General features: G+C 43.5%; 1 protein-coding gene across 1 annotated transcript in view; it reads right to left on the bottom strand.

The window, feature by feature from the left end:
• Nucleotides 1-2,656: 2,656 nt before the first annotated feature.
• Nucleotides 2,657-22,267, bottom strand: part of LOC147990206 (uncharacterized) — a 35,399-nt gene continuing 15,788 nt past the window's right edge. The window contains exons 4-5 of the mRNA XM_087525052.1: nucleotides 3,035-3,124; nucleotides 2,657-2,935 (exon numbers count right to left, since the gene is read on the bottom strand). Coding sequence (XP_087381178.1) covers nucleotides 2,657-2,935; nucleotides 3,035-3,124 — 369 coding nt within the window. The remainder of the gene's footprint in view (nucleotides 2,936-3,034; nucleotides 3,125-22,267) is intronic.

Raw genomic sequence — 22,267 nt, 5'->3', positions numbered from 1 at the left:
CTAACAAGGGAACCCTACTAACAAGTCGAGCTCTCTAAGAAAATAATCAACAAATATGTAGTACCAATATGTATATAGGGCCAACAAGCCCATAGCACGATCACATAGCTCAAACTAGGAAGAACTTAATAATAGAATAGATAGAAAACTTAATAATAGAATTTAAGAAAAGGGCCAACAAGCCCAAAGCAACTCCAACATAGTTCAATTACAACTTAACATAACATAGACTAAAAACGATAGAGGGTTTAGAACCCTAGCCGCCGCCTTCTCCACCTCGCTCCTCCTTCGGGCGCCCTTTTCACTGCTCCTCCGGGGTGTTGTCGATGGGGTACAAAAGAGTGTGCGTGCGCGTCACGGTGGGGAAGATGTTGTACTCCGTGAACCTGTTGTGGGTGGTGAAAGCGATGAACTCGGAGCCACACCAAAACACCCGGCCGAGGAGGTAGAAGGCGTGGAATGTGTTGGTGAAGTGGGCAAGGAGAGCAGCCACCACCCTGTTTTGGATGACCTCCTCGACGCGGAACATCGTTGGAGATCCCCTCGGGAGGTGGTGGTAGCCGGACGCGAGGAAGAACTCGGTGAAGTTCCTTGCGGTCCTCAGCCTTGATATCGCCCACACACGTAGTGTGCGATCAACGTACACGCCGGTAGGGTAGAGCCTCTCTGGCACGGTGGGTGGGAAGAGGTAGGTTGGACCGGTGTACTGCATGGCTGAGGGATGTGTAGAAGACGGAGAAGGGGTCGAAGAGCAAGAAGGGCAGATGGATGAGGGATGGCAGAGGCAGAGGGTGGCTTAAATAGTCGTAGTGCTACGTGTTATTTGGCCATGGCAATAACGGGGTCAAATGTGAAGTTAGTAGCCCATTTTCAAACCCACCGCAACATCGGGAGTGTACACACGTGGGAAAATGTGGTTTGAAAAGAAGAAGAAAAACACAAGCTAATTGCACGCGTGGGAATCCATGGTCAAACCCGATATTATATGAACAAAAAGAGACAATTTTTGAAGAGATTGTGGCCATTTTGAATGATAAAAATAATTTGGCCCTTACCCATTTTTGATAGTTTGTGGCCATTTTACATGATAAAAATAAATTTAGCCCTTATAAATTTGGTCATTTTACATTTGTATAGAACAAAAAGAATGATGCAAAAACAGAGCAAACGATGCAAAAAACGATGCAAAAATACAAAGCCAGCACGTTCACAAAAAATAGAGCTAACGATGCAAAAAATGATGCAATTCGACGGCCCAACCCGAGCTTGGTTTCCTTTTGGGCCCAATAACAACGTTTTTTTTTCACGGAGTCAGTGGTGGGCGAGCAGCCGAGCACAACCAATAGGATCGCCTCTCGCGGATTGCCCCACGATCCAACGATGCGGAGCCGTCCTTGTGATCCAACGACGCAGAGCCTGCACACAGCCAGCCCACCTAGTTCCTTCTAGAAGGCCAGATCTAAGGGTTGTTGCTTGGCGCGAGGGTATGATCGGACGGGTGACGTTGGGAGCTAGGGTTAGGCGAAACCCTGCGGGGTTTAGAGGGGTTTTGAGCTGGTCAATGGGGTTTCGAAGGCTTTGACTGAGTATAACTAATTAGAAAAATCAAAAAAATATGAAACCTTCGCTGTTCGTCGTTTTATAAGACAAACTAACGAGGAAAAATACTAAACTTGGTCTATGGTCATTTTCATGAAAAAAACCCTAGCTGGCCCGATCGAGGTCAAATGAGCACCATTAATTTTAAAAAATATATAAAACATGCTCACAATGTTGTCTTATGTGACATGTTACCAACCAAAAATCATAAACTTGCTCCATGGTCATTTTCATGAGAAAACCTTCACACTTATGAGCTATCATGTACATGATTTCATAGAGTCAAGGAGAGGAGGTGGTGTTACCTTCTGTTTTTGAAAAAAAATCAAAAAAATCACTAAAGCTTTATTTTAAAGTGAATAAGAAGGATCTAAAGTTAGTTTTCCATTTTCATATTTCAAAACATGTTTTTAATAGTTTTTATATTTCAAAACATGTTTTTAATAGTTTTATATTAAAGCATATGTTTTCAAAAGAAAATGTAAAAATATGAAGAGTAATTCACACATATGAGCTATCACCTACAAGATTTCATAGAGTTCAAATTTCTTTGACCTCCCCTAAATCACCTCAAATTTTGCACACATGATCTCCTACACAAACATAGATAGTTGATAATACATCTTCATTAAAATGTTGTTTTTTGCTCTGTTATTGGAATATTTGATAAAAGGGAACCCTTGATAAAACACTCTATGAAATCTTGTTTCAGTGTTTTGAACTATGAAGATTTGCAGCATATGTGTGATCTTTGCAGCACCTAAACTTTCAAAACACTGAAACAAATAATAGCAGATAATTTTTCATAAGAAACCTTCACACATATGAAGATTTGCAGCATATGTGTGATCATTGCAGCACCTGAACTTTCAAAACACTGAAACAAATCATAGCAGATAAATTTAAAAACACAAAAATACCCAACATAGATAGCCACATGCATATAAAATTCATCCAACCACCAAAAGGTAACCCACATCCTGTTCACAAACATAGTTCACCCACATAGTTCAGAAAACAACCTAAAGTACTTAAAACACATCATAACATCATAACATCAGGGAATGGGGGGAGACAAGACTTTTGCTAGGGCAGCATGCTGCCCCATGATCTTGTAGTCATCGGCGTGGATGGCGACATCTGCTGCATGAGCTTGAAGGTGAACGAAGTGGCCGGACTTTGGCTTTGGCTTGGTGGTACAGTAGGGGCAGCGCCAAGTTTTGGTCTTGCTCTTGTAGTAGTAATCCACACCCTTGATCCTGATCTTCTCCTCTTCCTTCTCTTTGAAGGAGGCGAAGTTGCCGCGGTCCACATTCACATCTTCCCCAAAGACATACTACACACACGAATGAATTACATTAGTACATTATAGATTCATGGGAATACACCATGTCAAACGAACTAAATGAACAATCTAAATTTCTAGTAGGCTTACCTCATACTCTTCGTCGTCACCATATGCTGGATCGTACGGGTCGTCAAAAGTATAGTCTATCTTCATCCTCTTCCCCTTACCATCATCCTCCTGAATATACAATTACATCCATCACTAGTAAATACATAAGCCAATTGAAAATTTAGATATGCACAGATGACACATTGATCATAGGGTTAATATACTATGATCCTATTTGCATTTTCCATTGTCATGCACACACATTGAACAAAAGAGCTAATATAACTACATATTGAAATTTAGATATGCACACTTGATCATAGGGCTAATATACTATGATCCTATTTGCATTTTCCATTGTCATGCACTGATACGTCTCCGTCGTATCTACTTTTCCAAACACTTTTGCCCTTGTTTTGGACTCTAACTTGCATGATTTGAATGGAACTAACCTGGACTGACGCTATTTTCAGCAGAATTGCCATGGTGTTATTTTTGTGCAGAAATAAAAGTTCTCGGAATGACCTAAAAATCAACGGATAATTATTTTGGAATATATAAAAATACTGGAAGAAAGATCCACGTCAGGGGGCCCACACCCTGTCCACGAGGGTGGGGGGGCGCACCCTACACCGCTGGGCGCGCCCCCTGTCTCGTGGGCCCCCTGATGCTCCACCGGCGTCCACCTTGACTCCATATATTCACTTTCGGGGAGAAAAGAAATCAGAGAGAAGGATTCATCGTGTTTTACGATACGGAGCCGCCGCCAAGCCCTAAACTCTCTTTGGAGGGCTGATCTGGAGTCCGTTCGGGGCTCCGGAGAGGGGAATCCATCACCATCGTCATCATCAACCTTCCTCCATCACCAATTTCATGATGCTCACCGCCGTGCGTGAGTAATTCCATCGTAGGCTTGCTGGACGGTGATGGGTTGGATGAGATTTATCATGTAATCGAGTTAGTTTTGTTAGGGTTTGATCCCTAGTATCCACTATATTCTGAGATTGATGTTTATATGACTTTGCTATGCTTAATGCTTGTCACTAGGGCCCGAGTGCCATGATTTCAGATCTGAACCTATTATGTTTTCATGAATATATGAGAGTTCTTGATCCTATCTTGCAATTCTATAGTCATCTATTATGTGTTATGATCCGTTAACCCCGAAGTGACAATAATCGGGATACTTACCGGTGATGACCGTAGTTTGAGGAGTTCATGTATTCACTATGTGGTAATGCTTTGGTCCGGTACTCTATTAAAAGGAGGCCTTAATCTCCCTTAGTTTCCAATAGGACCCCGCTGCCACGGGAGGGTAGGGCAAAAGATGTCATGCAAGTTCTTTTCCATAAGCACATATGACTATATTCCGAATACATGCCTACATTACATTGATGAACTGGAGCTAGTTCTGTGTCACCCTAGGTTATGACTGCTACATGATCGATCACATCCGACATAATTCTCCATCACCGATCCAATGCCTACGAGATTTTCCTATATTGTTCTTCGCTTATTTACTTTTCTGTTGCTATTGTCACAATCACTATAAAACCCCCAAATATTACTTTTGCTATCGTTACCACTACTATCATATTACTTTGATACTAAATACCTTGCTGCTGAGATTAAGTTTCCAAGTGTGGTTGAATTGACAACTCAGCTGCTAATACTTGAGAATATTCTTTGGCTCCCCTTGTGTCGAATCAATAAATTTGGGTTGAATACTCTACCCTCGAAAACTGTTGCGATCCCCTATACTTGCGGGTTATCAAGAACATTTTCTAGCGCCGTTGCCGGGGAGCATAGCTCTATTCTTTGAGTCACTTGGGATTTATATCTACTTATCATTATGAAGAACTTGAAAGATCAAAGAACCAAGATTTTTCCCTCAACTACGAGGGGAGGTAAGGAACTCCCATCTAGCTCTGCACTCGATTCACCCTCTGTTTTGAGTAAACTTGCGACACCTACACCTGCTATTCATTCTGATATGTCGCATGTTATTGATGATGCCACTTCTGCTATGCATGATACTTATGATGAAACTACTTCTATGCTTGATACTACTGTGCCACTAGGTGAATTTCTCGATAAACAACTTGCTAGGGCTAGAGAGAATGAAATTGTTGAAACCGATAATATTGATGAAAGTGATGATGAAGATTCTCCCCCTAGATATGAATTGCCTGTTGTTCCTGCGGGTTATGTTATGGATGAAGAAACTGCTAGAGACTTCTTAGCTTGCAATGGTAGAAGTGATCTTAAGAACCTATTAGCTAAGCTTAAAGAAAAATCTATGAATGCTAGAATGAAATATGATCCTTCTTATGCTACTTCACCTATCTTTATTACTAATAAGGATTATGATTTCTCAGTTGATCCTGATATAATTACTTTGGTTGAATCTGATCCTTTCTATGGCTATGAATCTGAAACTGTTGCGGCACATCTTACTAAATTAAATGATATAGCTACCCTGTTCACTAATGATGAGAAAACTCACTACTATTATATCCTTAAATTATTTCCGTTCTCGTTAAAGGGTGATTCTAAGATTTGGTTTAATTCTCTTGATCCTGGTTGTGTGCGTAGTCCCCAGGATATGATTTACTACTTCTTTGCTAAATATTTCCCCGCTCATAAGAAACAAGCTGCTTTAAGGGAGATATATAATTTTGTGCAAATTGAAGAAGAGAGTCTCCCACAAGCTTGGGGGTGGCTTCTCCAATTACTTAATGCTTTGCCTGATCATCCTCTCAAGAAAAATGAAGTACTTGATATCTTTTATAATGGACTAACCGATGCTTCCAGAGATTACCTGGATAGTTGTGCTGGTTGTGTTTTCAGGGAAAGAACAGTTGATCAAGATGAAATCCTATTGAATAATATGTTGACTAATGAAAATAATTGGACACTTCCTGAACCAACTCCTAAGCCAACTCCGAAGAAAATGGGTATTCTATTTCTCAGTCCTGAAGATATGCAAGAGGCAAAGAAATCTATGAAAGAAAAAGGTATAAAAGCTGAAGATGTTAAGAATTTACCTCCTGTTGAATAAATACATGGTCTTAATTCATCACCTATTGAAGAAACACACGGTCTCGATAATCCGACACAGGTAGTAAAGGTAAATTCTTTCTATAGATATGATAAAGCTGAAATCCCTCCTGCTAAGTTTGATAGCCAATGTTTGGATGAATTTGATAACTTTATGGTTAAGCAAGATGATATTAATGCTTATGTTGGTAGACAATTGAAACATAATGCTTATATGATTGAACACTTGAGTGATTATATGGCTAGTGTGAAAGGTGAACTTAAACTTATTAGTAAACATGTTTCTATGGTTACCACTCAAGTAGAACAAGTACTTAAAGCTCAGAATGATTTGCTCAGTGAATTGAATAGTAAGAATAATGATAATGTTGTTAGAGTTATGACTAGAGGTGGTAAAATGACTCAGGAACCTTTGTATCCTGAGGGCCATCCTAAGAGAATTGAGCAAGATTCTTAGAGAACTACTATAGATGCACCTAGTCCTTCTAAAAGGAAGAGAAAGAAAAATGATAGGGCTCTGCATGCTTCTAGTGAACCTGTTATTGACACACCTGAGAATCCCAATGATATTTCTATTTCTGATGCTGAAACATAATCTGGTAATGAACATGAACCTAGCGATAATGTTAATAATGATGTTCATGTTGATGCTCAACCTAGCAATAATAATGATATAGAAATTGAACCTGCTGTTGATCTTGATAACCTATAATCAAAGAATCAACGTTATGATAAGAGAGACTTTGTTGCTAGGAAGCACGGTAAAGAAAGAGAACCATGGGTTCAGAAACCCATGCCTTTTCCTCCTAAACCATCCATAAGGATGGAAATGGGTAGGGTATGGGCGGGTAGAGCAATACCATACCCATACCCATGTAGTTAAGGGTACAAAATTCTACCCATACCCGTACCCATGGGTATGAAACTTTACCCATACCCATACCCGATGGGTACCCGTGCCCATTGGGTACCCAATGGGTAGATCAAACAGTACACAAGTTATTCGCGTTACATTCATCTATAACACATTTGACAAAAGAACATTGATCTCAACTCAATAACAGATATACGAGTACATGCCAATTATCTCAATTTAAATTTACAATTGGTGAGAACTTTATCATTGGTTCAATAGCTCACAATTTTAACATATGTACACTTGTGAATCATGGGTAAGTTTCACATGTCATTATAAATGGGTAGAATATGGGTATATCCATGGGTAAAAGGCTATACCAATGCCATACCCATGAATTAGCGGGTAGGGTATGGATTGAACCCGTGGGTATAAAATTGTTCCCATACCCTGCCCATGCGGGTACGGTACCCGCGAGTACCCGTACCCATGGGTAAATTTTCCATCCTTAACCATCCAATAAAAAGGATGATGAAGATTTCGAGCGCTTTGCTGAAATGATTAGACCTATCTTTTTGCATATGCGTTTGACTGATATGCTTAAAATGAATCCTTATGCTAAATATATGAAGGAAATTGTTACAAATAAGAGAAAGATACTGGAAGTTGAAATTTCCACCATGCTTGCTAATTATACTTTTAAGGGTGGAATACCAAAGAAACTTGGAGATCCAGGAGTACCAACTATACCATGCTCCATTAAAAGAAACTATGTTAGAACTGCTTTATGTGATCTTGGAGCCGGTGTTAGTGTTATGCCTCTCTCTTTATATCATAGACTTGATTTGAATAAGTTGACACCTACTGAAATATCTTTGCAAATGGCTGACAAATCAACTGCTATACCTGTTGGTATTTGTGAGGATGTGCCTGTTGTGGTTGGAAACATTACTATTTTAACGAACTTTGTTATTCTTGATATTCCCGAGGACGATAGTATGTCTATTATTCTTGGAAGACCCTTTTTAAATACTGCAGGGGCTGTTATTGATTGCACCAAAGGCATTGTCACTTTTCATGTTAATGGTAATGAGCATATGGTACACTTTCCGAGGAAACAACCTCAAGTCCACAATATCAATTCTATTGGAAAAATTTCAACAATTACTATTGGAGGTTTTGAATTTCCTCTTCCTACTGTCAAAAAGAAATATGATATTCTTATTGTTGGGGACATGCATATCCACGTTGAGATAACCTAGTGTTATTTGAAAATTCTCTGGTTTCATGTTATTCGAAATGAGTTTGTTAACAAGACCTGATTAACCTTGTTAGTGGATTCCTTTTGATGAGCATGAGATGGATGAATTTAGAAAACACAACTCTCTATACCCTTTTTTTACTTTCTGTTATTTATATTAAATAAAGCAAAAATAGTATTTTTCTGTCTGTTTTCTGAATTATCCATGCAATGAAAAATACCCCGAAAATAAAAGTTCTCCAAATGCCCTGAAAATTAAATATGATTTTTTCTAGAATATTTGAGAATATCTGGCACTGAGAACACACCAGGGCCACGAGGGTCCAGGGCGCGCCCACCCCCTGGGCGCGCCCCATGCCTCATGGGCCCATGGTGGCTCCCCTCCACTTATTCCAGCTACCACACACTCCTTATTCCTCCCCAAAAAAATCACCAACCAGCTCAAGCACGAGTTCTAGCTCATCTTGCTGCCATTTTTGATCTCCTAGCTCAAAGCTCCATTCACAAAACTGTTTTGGGGGATTGTTCTTTGGTATGTGACTCCTCCAATGGTTCAATTAGTTTTTGTTCTAGTGCTTTATTTATTGCAAATTTTTGCTGCTTAGGTGACCCTGTTCTTGAGCTTGCATGTCAAATTTATATGGTCCAAAGTAGTTTTAATGCATGATATTGCCTCTAGGCACTTGTAGGAGTAGTTGCTATCAATATTGTTGAATTTGGTTTACTTTTATTTTGAGTTACTAAAAATTTCAGAAATTTTTCAAAGGAAGAAATATGTTTAGGAAAATGTACCAAGGTGGTTCCTCAATAAAACAAGGACCCAGACCCGCAATACGCGATGCGGACAAGGAACCACCAAGAGAAGCTCAAGTGCGGCCCTGTGAATGGCCGTCAGACGATTTCATGGTCTGAGGAGGAATTAAGGATGAATTTGATGCATATGTGCGTAATGCTGAACTCAAGGGCTTCATGCTAGATAAGTGCCCTCAATACTATCACCTAACTGATTCCTTTGTGAGAAGGTTCAAATTTTCATCTTCACGCAATTCTCACACTGTCCTATTTGATCTTTATGATAAATCTTATACCATGGACTTAACACTGCTTGTAAACTTCCACAGTGGGGTGATGTTAGTGAACCTCGTAAATCTGAATATAGAGACTTTTTTGCTAGTATAACTGTGGGGGAATCTAGGGAAATCACGCAAGCTACCATAGGGAGCATTCATTTTCCTGCTATACATTATTTTGCTCTCTTCATAGGTAGATGCATAAATGGTAAGGATGAAGCATGTCACATGTGTGTCCCTGATCTTAGTGTTCTCAAGAGTGTTGTATTAGGAGATAAACAATATAACTTGGGGGCCATTGTTGCACGTAGGTTGCATAATAATCGTATTCATGGAGATTTCTTTGGTGTAATTTATGCAACCCGTATAGCTAACTTTCTTGAGATACCCATATGTGGATATGATATTGAGTTGCCTCCTGCTTATGTAGATTATGATGCTATGGTTCATCATCAGTTTGTTGAGAGGAACGACCAGTCCCTCCAGTACTGACTAATCTTTGACAGACAGCGCACCTATCACGTCGCTCTCCCTGCTCCCACTTTCTTTGACTTTCAGGCAAAGGGGAGATATTTTATAACCAGGGAGGAGGCGACCGAGTATGAAATAAGGGCGAAGATAGCTCGCCTCCAAGCTGCAGCTCATCAGGCAATTGCCGCTGCATCTCAGTACGACCCCAGCTACAACTTTGGATATCCGCCAGGCCAGCCGTGGCCATAGACCAACTTAGGCCAAAAGCCTAAGCTTGGGGGAGTATGTATCTCTCACCGACATTACATTCATGTTCACACACTGATGCTAGTTGTCAGTGCTCATACTTTTTCATTGTAATATCCATGCTAGTTTATTTCCCTTTTTATGCTTTCTTCTTGTGTGTTTGATAAACCTTAGAAAAAACAAAAAAAATAGTTGTAGCTTTTAGTTAGTTTACTTCCATGCCTGTAGTGGTAGTAATTAAAAAGAAAACCCAAAAAGATTTCTCGTTGTTCTTTTTCTTGTTGGGAGCTTTCCCGTGTAAATAGTTTTGTTTCTTTTCTTTGGGGGTCGAGAGTAGAAGACCATAATGAAAATGTTGAGTGTCTCTCATATGCATTACTGTTGATCTAACAAAGAGCCCATATTACCTTGTATTCTCTCTTGAATTGAATGCTTGCAGATTCCAGCTTAGTCCAATGCATGTGCACTATTATTATTATCCACACTATTCGGTCATGCAGTTGAAAGGCAATAATGATGATTATATGATGAACTTATTGAGATGAGAAAAGCTGGTATGAACTTGACCTCTCTTGATTTTGTAAATATGATCAGTCCATCGTTCCTGATTCATCCTATTATGAAAGAAACATGTTTGCAATGACAATTAGAGATTGTAGTTGCTTATACCATGCTTAATTATCTAGGAGTTTATAATGGTTTACCTTGCGTGCCAACATGCTATTAAAATGGTTGTGATGTGGTATGATAGGGTGGTATCCTCTTTTGAACGATTCGAGTGGCTTGACTTGGCACATGTTCATGCATGTAGTTGAAACAAAATCAACATAGCCTCTATGATATTTATGTTCATGGTGCATTATATCCTACTCATGCTTGCATTCGGTGTTGATTAATTTTAATGCATGTTCATGACTGTTGTCGCTCTCTAGCTGGTCGCTTCCCAGTCTTTTTCTAGCCTTCAGTTGTACTAAGCGGGAATACTTCTTGTGCATCCAATTCCATAAACCCCAAAGTTGTTCCATATGAGTCCACCATACCTACCTATATACGATATCTACCTACCGTTCCAAGTAAATTTGTATGTGCCAAACACTAAACCTTCAAATAAACATTCTGTTTTGTATGCTCGAATAGCTCATGTATCAACTAGGGCTGTCTGTATCTTCCATGCTAGGCGGGTTATTCTCAAGAGGAGTGGACTCCGCTGCTCACTCACGAGAAAATGGCTGGTCACCGGGATGCCTAGTCCCATGCTTTATGCAAATAAAATCAAAATAACCGCAAACAAAACTCCCCCGGGATTCTTGTTAGTTGGAGGCACTCGTTGTTTCGAGCAAGCCATGATTGATGCTTGTTGGTGGACGGGGAGTATAAACTTTACCATTCTATTTGGGAACCGCCTATAATGTGTGTAGCATGGAAGATATCGAGATCTCTCGGTTGTTATGTTGACAATGAAAGTATACCGCTCAAAATATTATTCTTATCTATTTCAAAACCGAGCTCTTGCACCTCTACAAATCCCTGCTTCCCTCTGCGAAGGGCCTATCTATTTACTTTTATGTCGAGTCATCATCCTCTTATTAAAAAGCACTAGTTGGAGAGCACCTCTGTCATTTGCATGCAGTACTGTTAGTTTACATTGAGTATGACTGCGACTGGATCTCTTTTACCATGAATTACAATGTCTAGTCAGTCCTTGATCTTTAAAGGTGCTCTGCATTTATGTTTTGCGGTCTCAGAAAGGGCTAGCGAGATACCATCTTATCATATCATATCATGATTATTTTGAGAAAGTGTTGTCATCCGAGATTTGTTATTATTGCTCGCTGGCTGATTATACCATTGATATGAGTAAACATGAGACCTAAGTGTTATTGTGAATATGGTTAGTTCATAATCTTTGCTGAAAACCTGAACGCTGGATTTACATATTTATAACAACAACAGCAAATAGAGTTTGTAAAAGTTTTTCTTTATCACTTTCAGTTTATCAACTGAATTGCTTGAGGACAAGCAAAGGTTTAAGCTTGGGGGAGTTGATACGTCTCCGTCGTATCTACTTTTCCAAAACACTTTTTCCCTTGTTTTGGACTCTAACTAGCATGATTTGAATGGAACTAACCTGGACTGACGCTGTTTTCAGCAGAATTACCATGGTGTTATTTTTGTGCAGAAATAAAACTTCTTCGGAATGACCTGAAAATCAATGGAGAATTATTTTGGAATATATAAAAAATACTGGAAGAAAGATCCACGTCAGGGGCCCACACCCCGTCCATGAGGGTGGGGGGCGCACCCTACCCCCTGGGCGCGCCCCCCTTCCTCGTGGCCCCCCTGATGCTCCACCGACGTCCACCTTGACTCCATATATTCACTTTCGGGGAGAAAAAAAATCAGAGACAAGGATTCATCACGTTTTACGATACGGAGCCGCCGCCAAGCCCTAAACTCTCTCGGGAGGGCTGATCTGGAGTCTGCTCGGGGCTCCGGAGAGGGGAATCCGTCGCCATCGTCATCATCAACCTTCCTCCATCACCAATTTCATGATGCTCACCGCCGTGCGTGAGTAATTCCATCGTAGGCTTGCTGGACGGTGATGGGTTGGATGAGATTTATCATGTAATCGAGTTAGTTTTGTTAGTGTTTGATCCCTAGTATCCACTATGTTCTGAGATTGATGTTGCTATGACTTTGCTATGCTTAATGCTTGTCACTAGGTCCCGAGTGCCATGATTGATCCCTAGTACTATCACATAAAGCATTCTTTTCATGATCTATAAGCATGCAAAGTTGATACTCTTCCAAAATCGTGGGATTAACATTAACTAATGTCATGACCTCTCCAAACCCACTTTCATAATTATCACAATAAGATTCAACACCCTCCAAAATAGTGGGATCATTACTTCCTAAAGTTGACACTCTTTCAAACCCACTTTCATCAATATAATCATCATAAATAGGAGGCATGCTATCATCAAAATAAATTTGCTCAACAAAACTTGGGGGACAAAAAATATCATCTTCATCAAACATAGCATCCCCAAGCTTGTGGCTTTGCATATCATTATCATCATGGATATCCAAAGAATTCATACTAAAAACATTGCAATCATGCTCATCATTCAAAAAATTAGTGCCAAACATTCTAATGCATTCTTCTTCTAAAATTTGAGCACAATTATCGGAATCCTTATTTTCATGAAAGACATTAAAAAGATGAAGCATATGAGGTAACCTTAATTCCATTTTTTTTGTAATTTTATTTTTATAGACTAAACTAGTGATAAAACAAGAAACTAAAATATTCGATTGCAAGATCTAAATATATACCTTCAAGCGCTAACCTCCCCGGCAACGGCACCAGAAAAGAGCTTGATGTCTACTACACAACCTTCTTCTTGTAGACATTGTTGGGCCTCCAAGTGCAGAGGTTTGTAGGACAGTAGCAAATTTCCCTCAAGTGGATGACCTAAGGTTTATCAATACATGGGAGGCATAGGATGAAGATGGTATCTCTCAAGCAACCCTGCAACCAAATAACAAAGAGTCTTGTGTCCCCAACACACCCAATACAATGGTAAATTGTATAGGTGCACTAGTTCGGCGAAGAGATGGTGATACAAGTGCAATATGGATAGTAGATAATGGTTTTTGTAATCTGAAAATATAAAAACAGCAAGGTAACTAATGATAAAAGTGAGCACAAACGGCATTGCAATGCTAGGAAACAAGGCCTAGGGTTCATACTTTCACTAGTGCAAGTTCTCTCAACAATAATAACATAATTGGATCATATAACTATCCCTCAACATGCAACAAAGAGTTACTCCAAAGTCCCTAATAGCGGAGAACAAACGAAGCGATTATGGTAGGGTACCTCGATGCTTCCTTGCCTTCAACTCCAAGTCTCCTGGATCACGTTCGTTCCAAAAATCATGCTCCCGAAGGTTTTATTCCGTTTGGACTCCGTTTGATATTCCTTTTCTGCGAAACACTGAAACAAGGGAAAAACAGAAATTGGCACTGGGCTCTGGGTTAATAGGTTAGTCCCAAAAATAATATAAAACTGTTTAATAAAGCCCATAAACATCCAAAATAGATAATATAATAGCATGGAACAATAAAAAATTATAGATACCTTGGAGACGTATCAGCATCCCCAAGCTTAACTCCTGCTCGTCCTCGAGTAGGTAAATGATAAAAATAGAATTTTTGATGTGGAATGCTTTCTAGAATATTCTTCAATGTATTTTTCTCTATTGTGGCATGAATGTTCAGATCCGAAAGATTGAATACAAAAGTTTAATATTGACATAAAAACAATAATACTTCAAGCATACTAACAAAGCAATCATGTCTTCTCAAAATAACATGGCCAAAGAAAGCTATCCCTACAAAATCATATAGTCTCGCTATGGTCTATCTTCACCACACAAAATATTTAAATCATGCACAACCCTGATGACAAGCCAAGCAATTGTTTCATACTTTTGATGTTCTCAAACTTTTTCAATCTTCACGCAATATATGAGCGTGAGCCATGGATATAGCACTATATGTGGAGTAGAATGGTGGTTGTGGAGAAGACAAAAAGGGAGAAGATAGTCTCACATCAACTAGGCGTATCAACGGGCTATGGAGATGCCCATCAATAGATATCAATGTGAGTGAGTAGGGATTTCCATGCAACGGATGCACTAGAGCTATAAGTATATGAAAGCTCAACAAAAGAAACTAAGTGGGTGTGCATCCAACTCGCTTGCTCATGAAGACCTAGCGTATTTTGAGGAAGCCCATCATTGGAATATACAAGCCAAGTTCTATAATGAAAAATTCCCACTAGTACATGAAAGTGATATCATAGGAGACTCTCTATCATGAAGATCATGGTGCTACTTTGAAGCACAAGTGTGGAAAAAGGATAGTAGCATTGTCCCTTCTCTATTTTTCTCTCATTTTTTTATTCGGGCCTTCTTTTTTCTCGCCTCTTTTTTTCGTCTAGAGTCTCCTCCCGACTTGTGGGGGAATCATAGTCTCCATCATCCTTTCCTCAATGGGACAATGCTCTAATAATGATGATCATCACACTTTTATTTACTTACAACTCAAGAATTACAAGGCAATACTTAGAACAAGATATGACTCTATATGAATGCCTTCGGCGGTGTACCGGGATGTGCAATGACTCATGAGTGACATGTACGAAAGAATTATGAATGGTGGCTTTGCCACAAATACAATGTCAACTACATGATCATGCATAGCAATATGACAATGATGAAGCATGTCATAATAATGGAACGGTGGAAAGTTGCATAGCAATATATCTCGGAATGGCTATGGAAATGACATAATAGGTAGGTATGGTGGCTGTTTTGAGGAAGGTATATGGTGGGTTTATGGTACCGGCGAAAGTTGCGCGGTACTAGAGAGGCTAGCAATGGTGGAAGGGTGAGAGTGCATATAATCCATGGACTCAACATTAGTCATAAAGAACTCACATACTTATTGCAAAAATCTATTAGTTATGGAAACAAAGTACTATGCGCATTCTCCTAGGGGGATAGATTGGTAGGAAAAGACCATCGCTCGTCCCCGACCGCCACTCATAAGGAAGACAATCAATAAATAAATCATGCTCCGACTTCATCACATAACGGTTCACCATACGTGCATGCTACGGGAATCACAAACTTCAACACAAGTATTTCTCAAATTCACAACTACTCAACTAGCATGACTCTAATATCACCATCTCCATATCTCAAAACAATTATCAAGTATCAAACTTCTCATAGTATTCAATGCACTTCTATGGCTTTTATATTATTCCTAAAAGAAAATTTCCATGTTTTTCTAAAGGACTCTCAGAATGATTTAAGTGAAGCATGAGAGAAAAATAGTTTCCATAAAACAAATCCACCACCGTGCTCTAAAAGATATAAGTGAAGCACTAGAGAAAAAACTATATAGCTCAAAAGATATATGTGAAGCACATAGAGTATTCTAATAAATTTTCAAATCATGTGAGTCTCTCTCAAAAGGTGTGTACAGAAAGGATGATTGTGGTAAACTGAAAAGCAAAGACTCAAATCATACAATACGCTCGAAGCAAAACACATATCATGTGGTGAATAAAAATATAGCTCCAAGTAAAGTTACCGATAGACGAAGACGAAAGAGGGGATGCCTTCCGGGGCATCCCCAAGCTTTGGCTTTTTGGTGTCCTTGGATTTACCTTGGGGTGCCTTGGGCATCCCCAAGCTTAGGCTCTTGCCACTCCTTATTCCATAGTCCATCGAATCTTTACCCAAAACTTGAAAACTTCACAACACAAAACTTAACAGAAAACTCGTAAGCTCCGTTAGTATAAGAAAATAAATCACCACTTAGGTACTATTGTGAACTCATTCTAAATTCATATTGGTGTAATATATACTGTATTCCAACTTATCTATGGTTCATACCCTTCGATACTACTCATAGATTCATCAAAATAAGCAAACAACACATAGAAAACAGAATCTGTCAAAAACAGAACAATCTGTAGTAAGCTGTAGGTTCCGAATACTTATGTAACTCGAAAAATCCTGGTAAATTAGTAAGTCCTAGGAATTTTTTTTATTAATCTAGTGCAAGTGGAATTGGTATTTTATCGCTCTCTGGTAAAAAATGAAAATTATTCTCGTGAGCGCATACTTTTTGTTTTTTACAGCAAGATCAAATAACAATCACCCAAGAAGATCCTAAAGGCTTTACTTGGCACAAACACTAATTAAAACATAAAAAACACAATCATAACAGAGGATAGATGATTAATTTATTACTAAACAGGAACAAAAAGCAAGGAGCGAAAATAAAATTGGGTTGCCACCCAATACAATGGTAAATTGTATAGGTTCACTAGTTCGGCGAAGAGATGGTGATACAAGTGCAATATGGATAGTAGATAATGGTTTTTTTAATATGAAAATATGAAAACAGCAAGGTAACTAATGATAAAAGTGAGCACAAAGAGTATTGCAAAGCTAGGAAACAAGGCCTAGGGTTCATACTTTCACTAGTGCAAGTTCTCTCAACAATAATAACATAATTGGATCATATAACTATCCCTCAACATGCAACAAAGAGTCACTCCAAAGTCACTAATAGTGGAGAACAAACGAAGAGATTATGGTAGGGTACGAAACCACCTCAAAGTTATCCTTTCTGATCGATCTATTCAATAGTCCGTAGTAAAATAACATGAAGCTATTCTTTCCGTTCAATCTATCATAGAGTTCGTACTAGAATAACACCTTAAGACACAAATCAACCAAAACCCTAATGTCACCTAGATACTCCAATGTCACCTCAAGTATCCATGGGTATGATTATACAATATGCATCACACAATCTCAGATTCATCTCTTCAACCAACACAAAGAACTTCAAATAGTGCCCCAAAGTTTCTACCGGAGAGTCAAGACAAAAATATGTGCCAACCCCTATGCATAAGTTCATGTGGTCACGGAACTCGCAAGTTGATCACCAAAACATACATCAAGTGGATCACGTGATATCCCATTGTCACCACAGATAAGCACATGCAAGACATACATCAAGTGTTCTCAAATCCTTAAAGACTCAATCCGATAAGATAACTTCAAAGGGGAAACTCAATTCATCACAAGAGAGTAGAGGGGGAGAAACATCATAAGATCCAAATATAATAGCAAAGCTCGCGATACATCAAGATCGTTCCACCTCAAGAACACGAGAGAGAGAGATCAAACACATAGCTACTGGTACATACCCTCAGCCCCGAGGGAGAACTACTCCCTCCTCGTCATGGAGAGCATCGGGATGATGAAGATGGCCACCGGAGAGGGATTTCCCCCTCTGGCAGGGTGCCAAAACGGGTCTAGATTGGTTTTCGGTGGCTACGGAGGCTTCTGGCGGCGGAACTCCCAATCTATTCTCATCCTCGATGTTTTTAGGGTATATGGATATATATAGGCGAAAGAAGTCGGTCAGGGGAGCCATGAGGGGCCCACGGGGGTGGGGGGCGCGTCCAGGTGGGGCAGGCGCGCCTCCCTGCCTCATGGCCACCTCGAAGCTTTCTTGACTTCAACTCCAAGTCTCCTGGATCACGTTCATTCCAAAAATCATGCTCCCGAAGGTTTCATGCCGTTTGGACTCCGTTTGATATTCCTTTTCTGCGGAACACTGAAACAAGGGAAAAAACAGAAACTGGCACTGGGCTCTCGGTTAATAGTTTAGTCCCAAAAATAATATAAAAGTGTTTAATAAAGCCCATAAACATCCAAAACAGATAATATAATAGCATGTGCCGCGGTTTCTGATCCACGGACACCTATGGGACCGGCGGACCGGGTCCCTTTTGGTTCGGCGGGGGGCGGAGGTTGCGCAAGGAGCAGATCGAGGCGAAGCACGCGGGCGGCTGGTCGCGCGAGGAGTAAATCGGGGCGAAGCACGCGAGCTATTTACCCAGGTTCGGGCCGCACGGATGCGTAAAACCCTACTCCTGCTTTGTGGTTTGGTATTGATTTCTAGCTCGGGAGCGCGGGGTGCTACAGTGCACACCGGCGACTAGCGAGACTGTGGGCGTTGGAATGGCCTCCTCCCGAAGGCTCTCAAAATGGCCGATCCCCCTCTACGTTGCACACGGGCCTCCTTTTATACTCAAGGGGTTACCGACATAGAGCAACGGGGGCCAAGGGCAAAAATGGAAAGGGTGCCGTGGATAGGCGCAGCTAGGTGCTGTAGTAGACACAGCTACCCGCTACAGTGTTATCATACCTAACCCTGACGGCAGGGGACAAGGGCATTAAATGTCCGTCTGTGTCGCCTAGACAGCACCGAAAGGGACCGCTAGGGACGCCACTGTCTTGGCACGATGGTTGTCTTGTCAGCGCCTGCGTGCCACCGCACGCCCCTAGCTGCACAACCTCCTGCCACGTGCGCTTGGGAGGAGCCCCAGAGCGACACGTGGGTGGATGTGTTGGAGCGCGGGCGTGGAGTGGGGGCTTGCCGTGGCAAGCGCCTTGCCGCGGCCGTCGACTTGTCGCTTCCGGGAGCTTGTCGCTCACCGGGCCTTGTCGGGGCGCGTAGCGCGCCGTGGCAAGTTCCTTGGAATGCCTTGGATGGCCTTCCCGGCAAGCGCCTCCTGCCGGGGCCTTGGGACGCTTCTGGTGGCCTTCCCGGCAAGCTCCTCTTGCCAGGGTCTTGCCTTCTTCCCGGCAAGCTCCTCTTGCCGGGTTCTTGTCTTGAGTACTTTGTTCTTGAATGGTTTTCAAAGGGACCACGGAGGATCTTGGCGGTGACCTGGCAGGCCTTGCCGCGGGACGCTGCGACTGCCCGTGCACAAGTTCGGGGTACTAAGGGTACCCCTACTGTAGAACACCGACAGGAGCCCCCGGGCCTGGGCCAAACACGGTGCCGAGCGCTGTTGGGCCAGGCCCAGAGCACTGCACGGGCATGCGCGGCCTGGGTCACGCCGTATATTTCTCCGCTTCCATCGCGCACGCCCGGAACGGCACGCGTCAAACGCGGCGTCGTGGGTGACGTGGGCGACGCGCGCGCGGGGCTAAGCCCCGCGAGCATGCGTCAAGCCATGATGAAGGGGAACGGCCCACGCCCTCTTCTCCAAACAGAGGTAGGCGTGGGGGCGTGGCGCATTTACTGGACGGGGCCGGTGCGCGGTTTTCGAAGCGCCCACTCCCTGAGATTATGGGGTAGGGCGAGGCCGCCCCATCCGTCGCCTCAGTTCTGCATCCCCGCCACACGGCTCCCATGCACTTGGGATCGCGGACGGTGGGAGCGGGAACCTGGGCCGTTGCGAGCAGAGATGGCGGGTCGGCCCGCCTCCCTGCTCTTCCCGTGCCTTGATTCGCTGAGCGTGGCGGCTGGGCTCCCACTTCGCTCCTTTATAAGGAGCGGGAAGGGAGCACCGAAGCCTGCACTCTCTCGTCTCCTCCTTTCTTCAGCTTCTGCTCCCCTTTCTCTCATTCGTCATGGAGAAAGGGAATCCTGGGCCTTCATCGGTGGCGGCGAGGGTCGCCGCTAGACAGCGCACCCTCCCCTCTTCCTTGCTCGTGGTGGCAGAGCCAGCCATAAGGGGAAGAGGGAGGGGGCGAGGTCGTGGACGAGGTCGAGGACGAGGTCGAGGCGCTCGGGGAAGAGGCGGATGGGGCGACGCGCCAGCTTCGCCCCCGCCGGCGGCTCCTCCCCCCGCGGCGGTCCATATAGGGGACAACCCTTGCGATTTCTTCGTCAAGCTGCACCGGGCGTCTCGTCGTCGCCTCCGGCTTCCAGCTCCGTTCGCGAGCGCGATGGAGTCGGACCCGCCCGAAACTCTGAGATTACACATGAGGGGCTGTGGGATCAGCGGCATGCGAGTCCGCGTGGTGCTCCCAGCCCCTAGTGTGATGTATCTCGATCGAGGGTGGAAGACGTTCGCCCACATCCACAGCCTGATGGAGGGGTTCACCCTCCATTTTAAGCTGGTGGAGGGCGATCTCCTCTCCGTCAAGGTCTTCGGGTGCTTCGGCACCCGGGCGAAGTGCTGCGTGGACAGCTCCTCCGATAGCGAAGGCTCCTCCTCGAGCGAGAGTGACGAGGAGGAGAGCGGCAGTGATGGTGAGGGTGGCGGGCGGCAGGATGGCGGCTCCGACTAGGTGTCGGGCGCCGTCTTGTGCGGCACCGGCGACCCCACCATCCGCGCCGCCGGCTTCTTGAACTCCCCGGGGGCGTCTCCTTGGGCGGCTGGCGTAGGGAGGCCGCGGAAGGGGAAGAGGGCTGGCGACAAGGCCGTCAGGTCGGAGTACGATGGCATGGTGCCCTCGACAGCGCGCTGACGTCCTGCCGCCCCTCCTTCGCACCCTTCTCCCGGCGTCGCCATCACCGTCCGGCCCCCGGGATGTTCTCTTGGTGTCTTCTGGCACCTGTAGCTCGCCTTGGCGCCCCTTTCCCCCTTTCGCCTCCTTGACCTACCTCCTGAAGAGGGGGACAGGAAAGGGATTACGGGCACCTTATCTTTTTAATTGTAAGCCTTTGGGCCTTAGTTGTATCTAGAACTTGTAATCCTCTCTTCATGTTTTTCATCCTCTATGGACTATACCTGTATGGGATGTTTTTTAATGAAAAGGGGATGTTTGCTGGGTTATTTGCCTCGCGGGTTGAACCCACGCCAAGGAACAGACCCTTGGTATCTCTCGGACAGGCATTCCATTCCCCGAGAACAAGCCCCGCCACCTTCCCACGTCGCTTCAACCGTTCTCACGCCTTTGACGGAGGCGGGAACGAGGTGGGTGTGGCCTCCTCGTTTCATCCCTTTGCTGCCGCGACTACGACCAAACTTGGCCCCGGGAACTAGCTCCAGGGCCTAGAGCGAGGGAGCACGGCAGTTTTCGGGAAGAAACGCGGGCTCGCATTCCCCAGTCTATAAGAGGATGCATGAAGAGGGATGAAAGACTTATCTGATATTGCAGCCCCCAGCAACTCTGGCTTGCCGGGGGTGACATCTTGGCATTCGCAGCCCCCGGCATTCTTGCCGGGGCCCAGGTGCCGGCGCGCCCTTCTTCTCCTTTTCGTCTCCAGGTGGTCTGGCCAGGACGTGCGAGCCCTGCGAACGAAGGAAAAGCAAAGGGACGGACACTCGACCTCTAAGCTAGGGGTTAGCCGCTGTTAGGGACTATTGACCCTAACCAAGGACGAGACTCAACCTAGCATGCATGCTATAACCCCGGGGTATGCAGCGCTTCATTCTCTGGTGCTCAGGGTCTGCGCCTGGCTCTGTACAAAGGATTACATGCAACAGCGGCAAGACTTGTACAGAAAGGTGGTTGCCGGACAGGGTCCGACAACCGCGCCTTACGGGTAAAACTTACGAAGATGCTCGATGTTCCAGGAGTTGCTCACTGGAATGCCATCTTCGGTCTCAAGGCGGACAGCGCCAGGCCTTGTGACTCGTTTCACCCGGTAAGGGCCTTCCCACTTCGGCGTCAACTTGTTGGAATTCTTGGCCGACTGAACGCGCCGAAGAACAAGGTCGCCTTCCTCGAGACTCCTGGCATTGACTCTGCGGCTGTGGTAGCGGCGCAGAGCTTGCTGGTAGCGAGCAGCTCGCATAGCAGCCTGGAGACGATCTTCCTCAAGGAGCAGCGCGTCATCTTGCCGCAGCCGCTCTTGCTCAAGCTCATCGTAAGAGAGCACTCGAGGTGACCCGTATACGAGTTCCGTGGGGGTAACTGCCTCTGCTCCATAGACTAGAGCAAAGGGTGTCTGTCTAGTGGCTC

This window comes from Triticum urartu, chromosome 1A, assembly GCF_056163025.1.
Source record: "Triticum urartu cultivar PI428250 chromosome 1A, HENAU_Tu73, whole genome shotgun sequence".
In the NCBI taxonomy this organism is placed as follows: domain Eukaryota; kingdom Viridiplantae; phylum Streptophyta; class Magnoliopsida; order Poales; family Poaceae; genus Triticum; species Triticum urartu.
The sequence above is the reverse complement of the archived record's forward strand: the minus strand, read 5'-3'. Positions and strand labels throughout refer to the sequence as shown.